The 19,315-nt window shown below is 39.6% G+C and overlaps 1 protein-coding gene across 1 annotated transcript in view; it reads left to right on the top strand.

Moving 5' to 3' along the window:
- CUNH16orf72 (chromosome unknown C16orf72 homolog) overlaps window positions 1-19,315 on the top strand; it is a 29,051-nt gene that overhangs the window by 5,242 nt on the left and 4,494 nt on the right. The window contains exon 3 of the mRNA XM_028778315.1: window positions 7,884-8,159. Within this exon, the coding sequence (XP_028634148.1) occupies window positions 7,884-8,159 (276 nt within the window). The remainder of the gene's footprint in view (window positions 1-7,883; window positions 8,160-19,315) is intronic.

Genomic DNA, 19,315 nt, shown 5'->3' with positions numbered 1-19,315 from the left:
TGTGTGTGTGTGTGTGTGTGTGTGTGTGTGTGTGTGTGTGTGTGTGTTTTAGAGCAGAGTGACTGGCAAGAAAGGCTGTTTTTTTGTTTATTTGATCATCCCAAAGAGCACCCATCCTATAAATATTGTTGGTTCCTTGGCATAATAATATAAGCTTTATATCTTTAAAGGGAGTGTGAACAGGTTTGCTTGACTCTAGGTAGGTATGGTGGGTATTTGGGAAATAACATTGCTAAACCTGCTTTTCTTTTGAAACAATGTTCTTGCTGGTCACAGTGATCCTGCCTCAGCCTCTTAAGTATTAGGATTATAGGTATTCTGCTATGTCTGTCTCTGAATACTTTTTTTTTTGCTTTGGGGTACTTATCTTTTAAGATTAGACTGGTAGTTGTCATTCAGGACAAGGTTAGCCTGGGTAGCCCAAGACACAAGGTTAGGCGGGGGTGGCTGGTGATCTAGGCTGTTTGTGTGTAGCTTTTAGGAACCTCATAGAGCTATTTCTCAAACTCTCCTTCCCCACCCTTCCAAACATATTATTTCAAGCCTGGTTTGGACTCTTTACTTCGTAGCTGTAGATGACCTTGAATTTCTGATCATCCAGCTTCTATCTGGGACTAGAGATTGTGTTATCAAACCCAGTTTACGCCATGCTGAGTGTGATGATTTGTGTATGCTTGGCCCAGGGAGTGGCACTATTAGGAAGTGTGGTCTTGTTGGAGAAGCTGTGGGTGTGGGCTTTAATACTCTTGTCCTAGTTGCCTGGAAGTGAGTATTTTCCTAGCAGCCTCCAGATGATGTAGAACTCTCAGCTCCTCCTGTACCATGTTTGCCTGCACACTGCCATGCTTCCACCATGAGGATAATGGACTCTGAACCTATAAGCCAGCCCCAATTAAATGTTGTCCTTATAAGTAGCCTTGGTCATAGAGTCTGTTCATATCAGTAAAAACCCTAAGACAGAAGTTGGTACCAGGAGTGGAGTTTTGGCTGTGATAGTCCCGACCATGTTTTTTGTTTGGAAGAATGTGGATTTGGAAAGCCATGGGTGTTTTAAGTGGGGCTTAATGAGCCATACTAGTTGGAATATGGAAGACTTTGTTGCTGTGAGTGATTCGAACTGTGCACACCTTGGCCAAATAGGTTAGAATGGAGAAGAACTTCAGTATGTGGCCTAGAGATTTTTGTGGTGTTTTGGTGAAGAACATGGCTGTCTTTTGCCCATTTCTTAGCCTGAGATACAGATTGATTAATTGCGTTAACAAAGAAAGATTCAGAAATGCCCATCATAAGACTGTTCTCTGGTTAAGTCTCATGAAGAGTATTTTGAATAAGCATAGCAAGCTTAGAAAGGAAAAATATAAAGTACTTGGTTGAGTATTAAAGGGGCACCAGGAAGTAAAATGAAGCTGAGTCCTGTGTTCAAAGATATTAAATTGAACTAAGGGAGTGGTGACCTAGACAAGATCCCACACTGCTAAGCTGTAGTCCAGGCATGGTAGTACAAGCCTTTAATCTCAGGAGACAAATGCAAACATCTCTGAGTTCCAGGGCTAGCCTGGGGACAGACCAAGTTCTAGGTGAAAAAAGCTTAAATCCAGATGTGATGGTACATGCCTTTAATCCCCAGGAGCCCTCAGCTTTGAGTTCAAGGTTAATCTAGAGAGCAAGTTCTAGGACAGCCACTCTAGGCAGTGAGGGAGTTAGAAAACAGAAAGGTGGTGATGATGTAATGGAACAAGGGGCCATGTTCCAGCCCCAGCAAACAGCAGAACTTTGGCAGCTTCAGCCATGTGTCTTTGGCTTTATAGACAGAAGGAAACTACTGGGACAATTGATGCTGGTTAGCTGGAGCTAAGAAATTAGTGGTGACTAAAGAGACCAGCACCACTGAAGTGAAATCTACTGGGAAGTGTTTCTGAGAGCACAAAGAAGCTGTGTTTCAGATATAGCCAAGGTTGTACCTCGAGCTGCAGCTGTACTTGGTAATGTGTAAGTCACCCAGGTGGTACTGGTTTTGAAGGCATGAAGGGGTCATGAAGAGCAGCTGGGTCTTGTAATAGGCCCTAGAAGGCCACTGGTGAAGGTGCAGCCTCAGTTGTAGTTGACTGCCCAGGACTGAAGGGGTAGTGCAAAGAAGAGGTTGAGGCTTGGCACCATGATGAGAGCCTATGAGAGTCTATTGGTGAAACCTAGTTGTAGTGGAAGACCCCAATGTATTGGAGATGCTAGTATCATGTGATGGTCACCAAGAGCAGCAGCAGTGGAGTAGACCAACCAGAGCCTAGAGTGCTACAGAGGGCAGAGCTGGAGAAGTTACCCAAGCCCATTGGAGGTGCCCAGAAGGTCATGTGTGGATCCCAGACATTGGAACAAGAAGCTATGACGTTGAAGTTCCCTTGGAGGCCCCAAGATATTTGAGATGCCAGAGCCATGGGCTGTCACTGAGGAAAGTTCCTAACGGGGAGTGGAACCAGCCTAGGAGAAAGAAGGTTGTTGTAGTTAGCAAAGATGAAAAAGGAGTTGGAATTCTTTGACATCAGACATGGAGATGTAGAGTTTGGAGTTTGCCCAGCTGGTTTCCTGTCTTGCCTTGGGGATTATAGTTAAATGATTGGGTGAATTTCAGAAGAGACCTTAAACTGAGCTTTTAACATTGTTGAGACTGTTATAGACTATGGGGGCTTTAGAAGTTGGAACTATTGTGCTATGTGTAGGAATGGCTCCATAGACTCATGTGTTTGAATAAGCCTATGAGGAGACAGAGTGGAATGTGACGGTTATGCGTGGCCCAGGGAGTGTCATGTCACTATTAAGAGGTGCATCTTGTTGGAGTAGGTTGTGCCACTATGGGCATTGGCTTTAATGCCCTGTCCTAGCTGCCTGGAAGTCAGTATTTTCCTAGCAGCCTCCAGATGAAGATGTAGAACTCTCAGTTCCTCCTGTACCATGCCTACCTGGATACTACCGTACTTCTACCTTGATGATAATGGACTGAACTTCTAAACCTGTAAGCCAGCCACAATTAAATGTCTGTATAAGTTGCCTTGGTTATAGTGTCTGTTAACAGCAGTAAAACCCTAACTAAGACACTGAAGATCAAACTTGGGCATTGCACATGCATGCAAGCATTCTGCCTCGTCTACCAGTTTAGCTACAAATCTCAGTCAGTTGTATTTGTTTATTTTATATATATATTTTAAAGATTTACATATATATTTTATGTACATGAGTGCTTAGTCTTCATGAATACCAGAAGAGGGCATCAGATCCCATTACAGATGGTTTGTGAGCTACCATGTGGTTGTTGGAATTGAACTTAATACCTCTGGAAGAGCAATTGGTGCCTTTAACCACTGAGCCATCTCTCCAGCCCTATTTTTTTTTTTTTTTTTTTGAGGCATGATTCATCATGTAATTCTGTTTGGCATGGGGCTCACTGTATAGACAAGGCTAGCTCTTAAGCTCAGAGATCTTTTGCCACTACCTGTACAGAGTGCTTTGAGGTTAAAGATGTGAGCCACCACATCTGGCTTTTTTTTTTTTCCTCCTTTCAGAATTCTGTTTTTCTTTTCTGTTACTTTGGCTATGTGCTGTCTGGCCTTAGACTGTCTTCAAAATTATGGCAGTCATCCTGCCTCAACTTTCAAAGTGCTGGGTTTATAAATATTGTGGGCCAACAGTCCTGTTGAGTTTTATCTCTACTTTATAGTGCCTGTGGAGGTCAGAAGAGGTCGTCAAGAACTTTGGAAACTGGATGATTTTTTGAGTTAAAACCATATGGGTGCTGGAAATCAAATGTGGGTCCTTTGTAAGAGTAACATGTGCTTTAAAACACTGAGACACCATTTTAGCCTCCTACCTCTACTTTTTAAAAATGTCTTTGAGGCATGGGTTGATTAGAAGTCTGTAAGACATTGAAAGTTTTCTTTTGATATTGCATACATGGGGTTTTCTTGTGTATCTTTGAACATCATCTTTGGTAAGCCATCTACTGTTTATTGTAGTACTAAAAAGACCAATAGCTTCAGGGTCTGGCAGGGGTTCTGCAGATTGATCTCAGATCTATTTTTTGTTTGCTGTGTGGTTCTAGAGATGACTGGAGCCCTGGATTTCACTGGTGATCTCTTCATTTGCTTCAATAAAAACAAGGCTACAAATATTGTACAAAGTTTTAGTTTCTTGGTCAGCATTTAGGGTTTTCAAATGTTGATAGTGCTAAAGATCAATTTCTAACTGCTACAGTTATTTTGCACAATGCAAAGTGCTTACTGTGAAAGGAAATAGTATTTTCTTGTCTTTAAAATTGTGTATGCATTACAGTAAGCTTTGGGCAGTGTACATTCCTTTTAACAAGCACATGAAGTAGAGTGGATAGGGGAGACAATGTCCCTTTGCTGGTTTGTTTTGTAAGACAGAATTTCTCTGTGTAGTCTTGGCTGTCCTGGAACTTGGGTGTAAAACTGTGTGCCATGCCATCACTACTCAGCTTATATTCTATTTCTAACAGTCAGTTCAGGTGAGTGTGGACTGTTTGGACTTAACCTATTAAGATGACCAAAATGAGAAATCTGGTACAATCTGGGAGAGCCTAGAACAATAGTTGAAGAAAGTGTAAAGATTTGTGATTCCTTACTCAAACAGTGCCAAGGTTTTTTTTGTTTTGTTTTTTTTTTTAAATGTTGTGATCTTTGTTTTTGAGACGTTCTTGCTATGTAATAAGTAACTTAGAGTTTCTTAGAACTCCTGCAGCCCAGGCTGATCTTGAACTTTCTGCAGTTCTGACTCAGCTAGCCAAGTGCTAGGATTGCATGCATTTCTTATCATGCTTATTTTATTGTGCTGGCAATTTTCATAGGATACAAGCGGTTTTCAGGTCAGTGAGATAACCCAGTTGGTAAAGGTCCTTGTTCCCAAGTCTGAAGACCTTAGTTTGATTCTTGGGATTCATAAGGGGGAAGAACTGACTCCTGCAGGTTGTTTTGACCATATAACATGTGCTCACATTGCCTGAGTGAAACAAATACATCAAGTCAGCTTTATTAGTGTGGACCCATTGGTCCCCTCCTAAGTTGCATTTTGTGTATAGATTAACTTGATTTGGTGGCATACTTTGCATTTCTCTCTTTGTTGTATGTGTATGTGGCTTATGTCCATGTATATATCTATAGTTAGTGTTCAGTTTGGTTTTATGTTAGTGCTGCTCAGAAACTTAGAAGAGCCCAATACTGGCTTGCAACAGAATTCTTGTCCAAAATTGAATGGCTTTATTACTGAGAATTAGTATCGTTGCTAGGTGTGGGATTATGAAAGTTAATAATGTAGGACTAAGTTACATGTTCTATTCCTACATCTAATGTGGAGGGAACTTTACTTAACACATAGCTAGTTATCCAAAAAAAAAACCTTGTAGTACTTATAAGAAGGGAGTACAAGAGGCCAAAGAGGCTTGGTGGTTCCCATCCTTTGTTCTGGGCGAAGATTTCTTAATATGTAGGTGATAAGAAAAAGAAGTACTTAGTGTGAGGTTCTACAGTAGTACTTAGGGACAGACTCAGGTGAGATGTGTCCTAAAATAATTGGAAAAAAAGGTTTCATTTTGACTTTAACTCAGAACTTTATGTTCCTAATAAAAACATTACTTTTGGTCTGGTGGTATATGTAGCACAGTTGGTTGAATGCTTGCCTTTCATGTCCTGAGTCAGATAATAGCACTGCATGGTGGCATATGCCAGTAAGCCCAGCTCTCAGGAAGAGTGGGTTCTGCCTCTTAACCTAGTTTTGGACAAGGCCCTTTGAGTCTTACTTCCTCAGTTGGGATACCTGCTTTGCTGACTCAGTTTTGTATTCTAAAACATTAAAGGACTGAGGATGTACTCAGTGGCAGAATATGAATATAGTATGTGCAAGTGTGTAAGCTTTGAACTCTGGCACCAAAACAAAACAAAAATCTGATGGCTCTGAATTATGCATTAAGATACTTCACAGAATTATTTTTCACAGAGTATTGAGTTTTCAGGTTGTAGATGTGTTAATGAAAACAGTGTTTTAAGTTTTGTTACCAAACTTAACTCATTCTTGAAAGATAAAATTTCCTCATTCTCTTTAGCACAAACCTCTCCAAATTAGGAGCTTGGAAGAAAAGCATTCCTTTAGGTAGGGTGGTTTTCTAAAACCCTGATTGCTTTGATTTTACACTTTCCTTTGTTCCCAAGGGGTAGTATAAACTATTGATTTCCTTTACAGACTGCTCAGCTCTTTGAGAATCACTGAAACTCTCAGTAGTTTCCCAAGGTCACCTGAGCTTACCTATTTTACTTTCTAGGATGGCTGTCCTGTCTTCCCTGTAGGAGTTGGAAAGTGCTTCATGAATAATTTTCTTTGAAGATGGATTTCATATATTTGAGGAAATAAGAAAATAGATACTGATTCATGTGGTGACTTAGATTCTAGAAGTGACACTGGAGAAACTGGCTTTTTTTTTCCTGTAATTTTTAAAAAATTTTTATGTATATGAGTACACTGTTGCTGTCTTGAGACACACCAGAAGAGGGAATCAGATCCCATTACAGATGGTTGTGAGCCACCATGTGATTTCTGGGAATTGAACTCAGGACCTGTGGAAGAACAGTCAGTGTTCTTAACCACTGAGCCCTCTCTCCAGCCCCAACTGTTGGCGTTTTATACCTGTGAAGTTAGACTTTCAAAGTTAGAATGGTTTGAATTTTGGGATTTTAAAAACAGGGTCTTTCTATGTAGTCCTGACTGTTCTGGAGATAACTCTGTAGACCAGAATGGCCTTGAACTATTGTTTCTGCCTCAAGTGCTGGTTTGAGGGTTGTGAGCCACCATGTGGGTGCTGGGAATTGAGAAGATATTCTCTGCAATTCTGAGGCATCTGTGCTTTTTTGACTCTTGAATAAAGACTTATTAACTACTAAGGGGAAAATCTTGTTTCAGAGTCCTGCTTGTTTCATACAGCTGTAATCTGACCCTCTTGCTTTTGGGAATGAGCCCTGGGGATTGAGCCTGGGAATTGAGTCTAGAACTCTGTTCGTGTTAAACTAGTTGGTCCCCTATTTAACTATTATTCCTACATTTTTTTGTGAAGTCAGATTTACTCACTGGGGACCTCTGTCTGAATGATTTATCTTAGTGTGAGGCACACCTCTTCATTTATTATATGTCTTGTTTTTCCTTTATAGTCTGCTCTGAATTGGAGGCCAGCATAGCTACCTAGTGAGACCTTGCCTCCTAAAATAAGATAAAAAATACTTCATGTTTTCTGCTAGCACAGCGCTAACTTGAAAAAAAAATGGAGTGACTTTTAAGCTTTGAGATGCTGTTCCCAGTAACTAAGTAGAATCACTGAAGGGCAGGGGACATTTTGCTGAGCTGAGTTTCAGTATGCACTAAACGCTGATCTGGAGAGGGAATGGTTACAGTTTATAGAAAGCTGCTGAATACAAGCAGAATGCACATACATCAAGGACAGCGAGTGGGTATGGGGACAGTAGTACCCATTCAAGAGTAGATGTGATTTTGTTTCTCCATTAAGTAACAGCTAATACTGTAAAAATTGGCTAAAATTTTTGAGTTTACTTTTGTTAAAAGAAAAATGGGTTCTCAATTTGTGTGTACAATTTTTATCTTTTGACGGGTTCAGAAGTCAGTTTTAGAATTAGGGCATGAACTCTTTGAAGATGAAGTATTTTACATTTTAAACATAACTAAGATAAATTTTAGATTATTAGAGTATTTGTGGGTTTAGAATGCTCATAGGTTATAGTTCATCTTGGTTAAAATATAAAATGGTTTTCTTTAGGAGCAAATATAGCATGGCTGTAATGATCACTACATGTTTTCCCTTTCTTTTTTTCTAATAGAAAGTGTGGATACCCATCAGCGAAGTTTTGATATTGGAATTCAGATTGGCTATCAGCGACGCAATAAGGATGTGCTGGCCTGGGTTAAAAAGCGCAGAAGAACTATTCGTAGAGAAGATTTGATCAGCTTCCTGTGTGGAAAGGTTCCTCCACCTCGAAACTCTAGAGCTCCCCCAAGACTGACTGTAGTATCCCCTAACCGAGCTACTTCAACGGAAACTAGCTCATCTGTAGAGACTGATTTGCAACCTTTCCGGGAAGCCATAGCTCTGCATGGTAAAGCCGTTTAACATACTTCTTTGGAAAATGGTTAAGAGTGTGCCTGTGGACCCATTTTCATGGTTAGAGTTAGGTCTAGATATGTAGTCTGTTTTTGTTTGTACAGTAATTCTTGTTCCAGAAGTGTTGAAATAGAATGCAGCTCATTTATTTGAAAGGTTACTTTGAGCTTATTATTAGTATTACAGTAATTCTACATCACTGATTGAATTCATTGTTTTCACTCACATGTTGTACGTTTTCTTAGTTTTCTTGAGTCATAGGGCAAGTCCTATGTCTTAAGAATTCTGTTTACAGTTGCCTGGAGTGCTTCATACATGATAGGTCAAGTAAGGCAGGTAAATGTTGAATTAATTCTCATGGGAACCAGGAACTGCCTTTAACACTTTTATCTAGTATAGAGGCGATAACCCAGGGGAAGGAAGTTGAAGAAGTCACACTCCCTATGCTTGCTGTGTCTCAGACCCTTATTGTTTAGGTGGACAGGATGTGAGAGCTGTAGCCAATGGTCAAGTCATCACTATTCCCCAGGCCAGATCTGTTGTGCAAATGTGTTCTTCGCTCAGAGGATCTAGTATTCTTTTTTTTTTTTTTTTTGGTTTTTCGAGACAGGGTTTCTCTGTGTAGCCCTGGCTGTCCTGGAACTCACTCTGTAGACCAGGCTGGCCTTGAACTCAGAAATCCGCCTGCCTCTGCCTCCCAAGTGCTGGGATTAAAGGCGTGCGCCACCACCGCCCGGCGGATCTAGTATTCTTTTTTTTCTTTAGAGACAGGGTTTCTCTGTGTAGTTCTGGCTGTCCTGGAACTCACTCTGTAGACCAGGCTGGCCTCGAACTCAGAAATCCGCCTATCTCTGCCTCCCAAGTGCTGGGATTAAGGGTGTGCGCCACCACCGCCCGGCTAGAATCTAGTATTCTTGAACAGGCAAATGTCCTCAGTGATAAGTCTGGTGTTGCTATCTGCAATAGACTTTGATATGAGAGAGAGGGTTACTGACTGGGTGACATGGCAGGCTGCTACTGTGAATAAACAACAGCAACCAAGACTTGGTTGAAACCAAGATGGACACATGAGCAGATGACTGAGGAGTGAGCGAGTTAGGTCATGGCATCCTATTAACAGCTAACATTTTTAGGACAGAGATATGGTCATTTAAAATAAGGCTAATCTGCTAATAAACAATGGTATATGTAAAAATGGCTTCCATGTCATAGAAATGGTCCAGAGACCATTCTCCCTTGGCATCTTAATTTATTTTCCTGTGTCCCTAATGAAAAGATGAGAGCTGGAAGAGGGTCACTTCCCTCCACCCCATTTCAGACTTACTTGTAAGTTAAAACACTTCAAGAAGTTTGTAGGTATGCAATTCTTAGGACTTCATACTTTTTCTAATATTGACAATATCAGGACTTTTGAAAATGGGAAATTGGAAATGGGAAAAAATGAGATGGATTAATTAGTGTGTCATATTTTCCCTTAAATTTGGAAAATAACTATTACAAGAGGTGTATCTATAATGTGTCAGCTTAATTTAGTGAGTTGCAACAGGTTAAATATTGTCATTTTCTTCAAGTGAATTTATGCTTAAACTATTTTTTCTGGATACTAGTATCCTACAAAGACAGTCTTAGAGAACAAAAGCTATGCTTGCTAGATAACCATGCCAGGGTAGATAGAGTAAGAGTAACCCAGACTCGATGAGGAAACAAACTGCTCGACTCTTAACTGCTGTTGCATTTTTTTCAGGTCAACTTTGTTCAACCTGTGATTTTTATTATTCTTTGAACTTTGAGAGTTTTGTAAGATATCGTTATAGAAAGCACTTACTTATGCTTACATTAGATGGCATTAATAAGCATAAATACAAAACCAGTAAAAAGTTTTGCCTATGGTAAAAACTATATTAGTAAAACACTAATTCAGTATATTTTTGAGTGGACTGTACTTGTACTTGACAGGTTCATACCTCTAAATTCATGTAGTTAAGCAGTGTTGGCCTGAAGTTTTAGGGCCTCTTCAAAAAATTTTTTAGAAGCAATTAAATTTGAGTATTGTGTTCTAATGGGTGTCAGTATACTGTGGAGAATCTGGTTTTGAGAATTTAAATGAGGATAATTGGATTAGTAACAGAGCATTGTTAAGTGGTAAGGTAGAGGAATGACTATATGGTATACTTATCTGTAATGAAAGTGATTGAAATATGTATTTGGAAAGACCTTAATTAGTGTATTTGTGTGTGTGTGTGTATGAGTGTGTGTCTGTGTGAATATGTTTAGGCAGATCTGCATTTGCAGTGGAAACATATTCTTCACCTTTTTATGAAAGGGACTACTTCCCTCTTAAGTGTATTTATTATATTAGTTCCTGGAACTCCTCTACCAAAGAGATCTATTGATATATAATATAAAGTCTATCTTTATTGGGAGAAAAATAGTAGGGACTTTTGAGGTGATTGCAGACATGTAGACAGGGAATTTCAAGAAGACCCCCCCCCCGCCCCCCAAGAGATAACCTCATCAGCTGGGAACCAGCTTAGTGTGAGTTTTAAGTAAAGTTTTGATTAGAAGTAGATTCTATTTCAACATTTCCAACACTTTTTTCTTAAAGGAGAAGACTAAGAAAAAGACTTTACACAGAAGTTATGTAATAGAAAATACACACTTTAAAACTATTTTACAAATTGTTTTATAAATCCTAACTAGTACAGAGGATGATATCCTATGTGAAACAAAAGGCTGAAGATTTTCATCTCTATAATTGGGAACTTAAGGATACATCCTTGTTAATGAACGAACGATAACTGGGTATTTGCCTGAGTCCTTTAAAAAACCAAACCAAACCAGATTTGAACAATTTGAACAGATTTGGTACACTTGACCCAGATAGAAGTAGGTGAAGTGTTTGGTTTTTTGTGACACAACTACTGAAGGAATCAAGGAGCATGTTGCAGAACCACACGGAGTGGTACTTTTTGTCAAATTCTTTTTTGATAAAGTCTGTATTAGATTTCTCCCCCACTAGCACACTCCAAGTCCTGTTGCATGTCTTTTGACACGCGTGAAATTTTGATCACTCCCTTCCCAATGTACATGCTAGAACATGGTCACCATGAGCTAGGGCTGGGGAGGGGTTGGTGCTACTTAGGCCAAAAAAGAAAGTACATAGGGTCTCAACAAGCTGGGATTCCTCTAGCGACTCCCAGGCTGTGGCTTTTGACCATTCTGGGGGCCAGATGACCCTTTCACAGGGGTCACCTAAGGCAACCATATTTATATTATAATTCATAACAGTAGCAAAATTAGTTATGAGGTAACTGAAAATAATTTTATGTGGGGGGGCTCAATATGTATTGGGGGGTTGCAGCATTAGGAAGGTTGAGAACCACTGCTCTATAGGATTATTTTGTTTTGTTTTGAGATAGTCTCTACACAGCTCTGGCTAGCTCAGATACAAACTATGTAGAACAGACTAGCCTCAAATTCAGAGATTGACTTGCCTCTACCTCCAGAGTGCTAGGATTAAAAGCATACACCATCACTTCCAGTTAATGCTCATCAAACAATTTCAGTAAAAACTATAAGTAATGGACAATAACAACCTGTAAGACCTGTAAGGCTAACCTGTGCTTTTATTTTGGTTACTTTCCTGTAGCATATTGCTTATTTTCTGTGTTCTGTAAGACTTAGTTATTAGATGTTATATTCACAGAAAATAAAATTTTGTTTTGTTTTTGTTTTTTATTTGTCTGAGACAGGGTTTCTCTTTATAGACTAAGCTGTCCTGGAACTCACTCTGTAGACCAGGCTGGCCTCAAACTCCCAAGTGCTGGGATTAAAGGCATGCGCCACCACTGCCCAGTGAAAATAAAATTTATAGGCTCATGCCAACTGTTTTTTTTTTTTGTTGTTGTTGTTTGTTTTTGTTTTGGTCTTGGTTGTCATGTTAAAATAACATTGAAAATCTACCACATTCTTTTTATATAAACAATAACTCACGTAGACCAAAATACCCAGAGGACAGAGGACTTTGGTTTATTTTCTGCCTACCTTTCTGATAACATCCTTTTCTCTTCTAGAGTCTGTCATCTTTTACAACATAGGCCTCTGAATTCTTTTTTTTTTTTTTTTTTTTTTTTTTGGCTTCTTGACTGATGTGAATTAGATTTTACAGGAGCTCTTTCTACAGGTTTTTTAGGCCCCCTTACTCTTAGCTTCCAGAGCTCTACTCTCAGTTTGAATTCTCTAGGTACCCATCCTGTTTTGTTTTGTTTTCTGCACATTCAGGGTGTCCTTTGCCACAGATAACATTTCTTCTTTTTTTCCCCCTTCCTCAGTACTGAGGCTTGAACCTAGGGCCTTGTGCAAGCTAGTCACGTGCTGTAACCACTGAACTGTACACCACTGAACCGTACATGAGACGACATTCCACACCAAATTCAGCAAGCACATGCCCTCTCCACGTGGCTGTTCATTGAGCAGTCTGCAGTCTCTACAAGGAGATCAGTGGCTCCACTGTCTGCTGAGACAAACACCTGGATGATTTATTTTAATGTTTTGGATGTAGTGATTTTTCTGGGGGAAAGAAAGGGATGTCTCTCACAGTTTAGTTTGGCTATGGGTTTGGGAAGGGTCTCTGGAGAAATTGTGTTTGGGCTTAGAGTAATCTGCTCTTGCTGTTAAATATGATGTGATTTAGGTACCAGAGGCTGCTTTTATAGAACCATTGGAATGCTCTTTCCTCTTTCCCTCCCTACTTGCCTGACCTTGTTGTTGCCCTGTCTAAGATTTCTTATGGTCCTGCAGGGGCAAATAGAAATCCATTGTATCTCAGTCCTGCTGGTTGGTAATGTCTTGAATCTCTTGTTCTTTTCACAAATTTCCTCATTCACATGTTTATATTGTAAGGTTGGTCATGTGATTTATGACAAAGCTCTCCATTTTCCTCCTCATCATTATCATTTTTATCATCATTTTTAACCCAGGCTGGATTTGAATTTATGACCTCCTGACTCATTCTCTTGAGTGCTGGGATTATAGATATATAACAGTGCATTTGGCCTGTTGGCCCCTTTCTTCCCCCCCCCCCTTTTTTTTTTTATGGTTTTTCGAGACAGTTTTCTCTGTAGCCCTGGCTGTCCTGAAACTCACTCTGTAGACCAGGCTGGCCTCGAACTCGGAAATCCACCTGCCTCTGCCTCCCTAGTGCTGAGATTAAAGGCGAATGCCACCACTACCTGGCCCCTTTTTCTTTTTTAGACAGTGTGTGTCTTTGTTTTTGTTTTTTTGTTTTTTTTTTCGAGACAGGGTTTCTCTGTGTAGCCCTGGCTGTCCTGGAACTCACTCGGTAGACCAGGCTGGCCTCAGAAATCCGCCTGCCTCTGCCTCTGCCTCCCAAGTGCTGGGATTAAAGACGTGCGCCACCACCGCCCGGCGACAGTGTGTGTCTTATTGTCTAGACTGACATAGAACTCTGATAACTTTGAACTCCTGATTTTTATGCCTTCACCACCTAAATTATAGGATTACAGGCATGTATCTTTTTGTTTTGTTTGTTTTTGTTTTTAAATGTAGTTGTAGTAATATTGTCTTGGTTGACTCACTATGTAGTTATATAGAAAGTTTGCTCCTTGGTGATCTTTGTACTGGAATTAAAAGTGTGTGCCATTATACCTGGCTTCCTACTCTTACAACTTTTCCTGAACAGGTTCTGTGTTTGCATACTGTACTTTCCTGATGATTGAGGTTGCATTGTGTCATTCTTTTGGGCTTTCATAGAATCTAGCAAAGAATATGGTGTAACTGTATTTCTGAATTTACCATAGAGGTGAATATAGAAGTCTGAAAGGTGTGAGTATAATAAACAGCACTGTGGGGACTGAGAACCTTTGGAAAGTGGGAGAGAGTAATCTGTGTGCCTATTTAATTTCTGGGAAGGAATCTCACATTAGAACTGGTATTTTTTGCAGGGCCTTTGCAGAATGAAACCATGAGAGCTAGTCTTTTTTTAAAATGTAATTAAACATTAATCTACCATAGAATGTTGACTGTGCAGGTCTTGTTGAGAGTTAGTCTTTGGAGTATATACTTTATTTTGTGTATACTTTCAAAAAGATGTTTGTCTTTTAAGGTTTGGACTTATTGTGGAACCTGGGTTAGTCTGGAGCTTACTGTGAAGACTAGGCTAGCTTTGAGTTTTTAGCTAGTAATCCTTTTTGCTCTGCCTCTCTGGGATTGCACACCAGGGCCTTTTAGTATGCTGCGTGTCAAACAGAAATCACAAAGGCTCCTCATTTAATGTTCACCTACTCTGTGTTACAGGTTCATTGATGGATAAAGGCTAGTTTTGTTAAGGTAGAACAGGTTAGTTAGTGATTAAGTAGATTATTTGGGATCTTTTTGGCTCTAAAAATTGTTCTCCTGCTGTGCCTCTATTTATAGTTCATATTTATGTCTATTTCTATTGCCCATATCTTTTTTTTCTCCTCTGGGCTTGGATGAGTGGGAAAAGTCTTAAGCAATTTCAGAAAACATTTAAATTTTATGTGTCTGGGTTTCTTCTATCAATGAATCTGGGTTAACTGATATATGCTTGATGGCCAGCTATATGTACCCTTAGCTTACTGTGGTAGGAAGAGCATAGTTATGTGTTTTCCACAATATCCTATGTAACCTTGGGCAATCTGCTTAAGATCTCTAATACCATCTTTGTAAAAGTGATCTCCTTTATATGAGAACCAACCAGATTGCTTACCTATCCCTCCAATGATCCCATGCTGAGCCTTTTTTCCTTGACTGTAGTAAATTAAAGGCATTGGATCTCATGGAACGTGAGTAACAGATGGTTGTTAGCTACCATACCATGTGGGTGCTGGAAATCATAGGAACCAGTAGTCTTAACCTCTGAGCTATCTCTCCAGCCTCTGCTCTCTGTGTGTGTTTGCTTGCTGAGGATCAGACCTGGGAGCTTTGAACTTAAGATGATAACCCAGTCTTTGAAAAGGTGCCTTTAAAAAACTTGATAAGTTAGGACAAGGTTCCTTTAGTGCTGAAGGTTGAAGGCCTTTTTTGTTTGAAAACCCTTTGTTTTCTTTGTGTATTTTGCCTTTCTGTAGTTTAGTACTTTCTATAGATAGTATTTACTCACAGTAAATACCAGGTGCTATTTTGCAGACACAGGGACATGTGACTAAAGGTGACTCAGCTCAAAGACTGTCTGGCCTGGTAAAATTAATACCATCTTGAAGCATGTAAGCAGGCGTAAGGAATCAGTCTGAGTCACAGTGTGTGTGTTCCTTTGTTTGATAGAGGGTAAGTTTGATTTGTTGAGCTCTGGGCCTTGTTTATGCTAGACAAGCACTTTAGCCCTGAGCTCCAGTTCTACCATAGTTAGTTAATTTCCTTGCCAGCTCCTTGGGTCTAGAGAATCTGGGTGTTGAGCCTGTAAAAAAATAAATAAAATGGAGTCATTTTAATTTGGATTTAGTGGTATAATGTTCCACAAGAATTCTCAATAGAATTCCTAATTCATCACACATAAAGCATTAAACAGTACCTTCTTTACCCTAGAAGGAAAGCTGTGACTTTAGGCAGCAAGAACCAGGTTTTCTTCTCAGCACAGGTTTCACAGTGATTCTATTGAAACATTCTTTGGCTTGGCAGTGGTGGCGCACGCCTTTAATCCCAGCACTTGGGAGGCAGAGACAGGCGGATTTCTGAGTTCCAGGACAGCCAGGGCTACACAGAAAAACCCGTCTCGAAAAACAAACAAAAAAACAAAAACAAAGAAGCATTCTTTGGCTTACATGTGGCAGAATGATTTTTAAAGAGATAACTACATTCAGAAGGACTGTGATAAATTACACACTTGTTAGTGCCTGAAAAAACTTTAATATTTTGTTTAGTTCTCATCCTTTCTTGGTCTAATTCTACCATCCCTTCTGATGATTTAGCAAAAGCATGAGATCGATAGCTAACACAGGTACTCACAAGTTCATGAAGTGATGAGATAGTTTACAGGAAACTGTTTGCAATTTTCTTAATGGCAGAGGACTGGTTAGAACTAACTTTTGAGGGTTTGTTGATGTCTATTCATATTTCACAACAAACTCTCCTCCCTCCTCTTTTTTCTCCTGAAGAAACATTCTTTTGGTATGTGGGGTATTGTAATGCTTGTTGAATATTGAATCCAGGTGCATCTTAAAGTACTTGAACTGTTACTAGCTATTCAACAGTCAGTCTACACACATACTTGGAACTTGATATAAGAGATTTCACTGCCCAAGTAATCTTTTTTTTTGTTTTTTGTTTTTTTGTGACAGGACTTCTCTGTGTAGCCCTGGCTGTCCTGGAACTCACTGTGTAGACCAGGCTGGCCTCGAACTCAGAAATCCGCCTGCCTCTGCCTCCCAAGTGCTGGAATTAAAGGTGTGCGCCACCACTGCCTGGCCAAAGTAATCTCTTAGTCACTTCTATTTGATTATAGCATCTCATGCCTTTACATTCTCTCTGAAGGAACTTTTACATCATTAGCTATTTTTCAGATCAGCCCTAAAGACCAAGAAAATTACAACAGGGCACTTTAAAATAGCATTGATTTTGAATGAAAAGTTGGTGTTTTCTGTACATTAAGGATAGATGTTAGATTAGATTAACCAAAGATGTTGGAGATAGATTAACCTTCAATATTTGTAACACAGAATTTTTTGAACTTGTAATAACATTACAAAGCCCCAGGTGACTTACCCTAGTACTTATTCAGTAATCTGTTGGTAGCTATTAAGCAGTTGAATTATCTGAGTTTAATTCTGGAGAATTTCCTAAAAGCAAAAAGGTTCAATGTCTTGTGATTTCACTTTATAGAAACAAATACAGCCAAATGATGCATTTTCTTCTAGTCTTTTTTTTTTTTCCATGTATAAATATTTCACAGTTGAGATCATACTGCATATATGGTACTGTATCTTGATTTTCTCACTTAACATCTTGAGCCTTTCTTTCCTATAGCATTAAAAACTGTCTTTGAAAAATGGATGTCTTTGATAAATGGAAAGCATTTGGGGCTGTTAGTATAACTGAAAATGTTTTCTTGGTGTGACATGTGTACCTTTGTAATTGGCTTGATCTAGTGTGCTTTACTTCAATAAAAATTCAGCATTACAATTTACAGATTGGGGTGGGGAGTGGTATCTACTTTAAATGACCAGAACCTTCCTGGTGGGATTTTTTTTTTTAATGATTAAACTCTAAAACACCACATGACATTGACACTGCAAGTGCTTGCAGGTCACTACACACACTGCACAGGGAGCACTCACACATGTCCAGTTCGTGTCCAGGAAAGTACAGTGCCAACTTCTGAGGGCTCCCATGCAGGGTGATACCATTTTTTTCAAGTCTGAGGAATTTAATACACCACCACCCTCCTCCCCAAGATAGCACTGGATGAACCTGTGCTGCTGGTACATCATCTTGTGCATCCCTGGGGCTGGCTTTCTTCAGAGGGACCTGATGTGCTGAAAGGCAAGAGAGCATAATCGCAGGTTCAGGTCTCTCTGGCTGTTAGGTTTCCTTGGTGGGGATTGCTTGCTCTCTGTGTGTGACTTAATTCTGGGAAACTGGAATTTTATGTAATTGATTATGCAAACAGAATTTTCATACTACAATAAGCATGAAATGATGAGTATAGTTTTGACAATAGTGATGTGCTGTTTTTAATGATTTCTATGTAACTTGGATTCCTATAACCTGGACTGGAAACTTGTTTTTACTCCTGGGAGTTTTAATGAATGATTAAATCACCCTGAGCTTAAAAACAAAAACACTATTTCAAATGGATACAGACATTAAAATGTGAGTTTATCTTATGTTAACCAATTGAGTTTTTTTCTGTCTAATGCTACCTATTCTGTTTTTGTCATGATATTTCCACCTCTTCTTTTGAAAACATGTTTTTGGTTAAGGACATACAACTTAGTTTTGTAGTTGTGAAGCATGTTTAGATTTTCTGTACTTGTGTAGGCTGATTGTGTCATGTGGCTTAGCAAGGTTTTCTAAAGCAGCTTCAGTAGCTGCCACTGATTTTTTCCAAATAAAACTTGTGCTGTTCAAAGTGTTTTTTTTTTTAATTTTTTATTTTATGTGGTTATTTTATTTTTGTTTTTTACACTTGTGAGAATTCTTCTGGGAAGATTAGTGAATCCAACTTTGAAAAGATTCTCATAGCTGAGACTAGGTGACCTGTACCATACAGTTAAAACCCAGTACTCTGTAGAGAAAGGGTATCTCGGGTGGTATGGCGATTTTCAGTTGGTCAAGTTGCTACATAATGTATTTGTTTTTCATAAATAAGTTGAATTAATAGACATTTGATGGAAGTGACTAGTCCACCGCCTCATGGAGCGCTTTGAGTTCTTTTTACTTGTCATGAACATTCATGAAGGACATGGGTAGGGCTCAGTGAAATCTTGTAGTTTTATTGGCAAAAGGGATCCTGAATTATAAAAGCAGCCCAGTTTATTGCCCAGCTCTTAGATTTTACAGTATAAATCCGGTAGAGCCTCTGTATCTTGTACAAAAACTGGTCAGGGTGTCTCTTGACTGTAATTTGGGAGGCTCAGGCAGTAGGATTGCTTTGAGTTTGAGGCTAGTCTGAGCTACAGAGTAGGACTCTGTTTACAGACACACACACACATACACACAAACACACACACACACGCACCCCTAGAGAAAAGACTGGACACAGTGGTCCTTGGATGCTTTCAATTTGAGTTTTCAGGACGAAGATGCAGGTGGAGTGTGAGGGCAGTATGGATTACTTACAAAAAGGCTGTAGAGCAGGATGATGTGGGCTGCAGGGTTAAGAAATGCAGTTTTTAACAGCAAGTTGTTTATGGTGTAGCTGTAGGGGGAAAAAGCCCAGCAACTTGGGGATAGTTGAATTTTTTTTTTTTTTGGTTTTTCGAAACAGTGTTTTTCTGTGTAGCCCTGGCTGTCCTGGAACTCATTCTGTAGACCAGGCTGGCCTTGAACTCAGAAATCCACCTGCCTCTGCCTCCCAAGTGCTGGGATTAAAGGCGTGCGCCACCACTGCCCGGCTGAATTTAAAGAATTTAAAGAGATGAGTGACTAACCAGCAGCAGTCTGGAAATATTTCCT

This window comes from Grammomys surdaster, unplaced genomic scaffold (assembly GCF_004785775.1).
Source record: "Grammomys surdaster isolate TR1022 unplaced genomic scaffold, NIH_TR_1.0 334, whole genome shotgun sequence".
In the NCBI taxonomy this organism is placed as follows: Eukaryota; Metazoa; Chordata; class Mammalia; order Rodentia; family Muridae; genus Grammomys; species Grammomys surdaster.
Note: the sequence above shows the minus strand (reverse complement) of the source record. Positions and strands in the feature narration are given on the sequence as shown.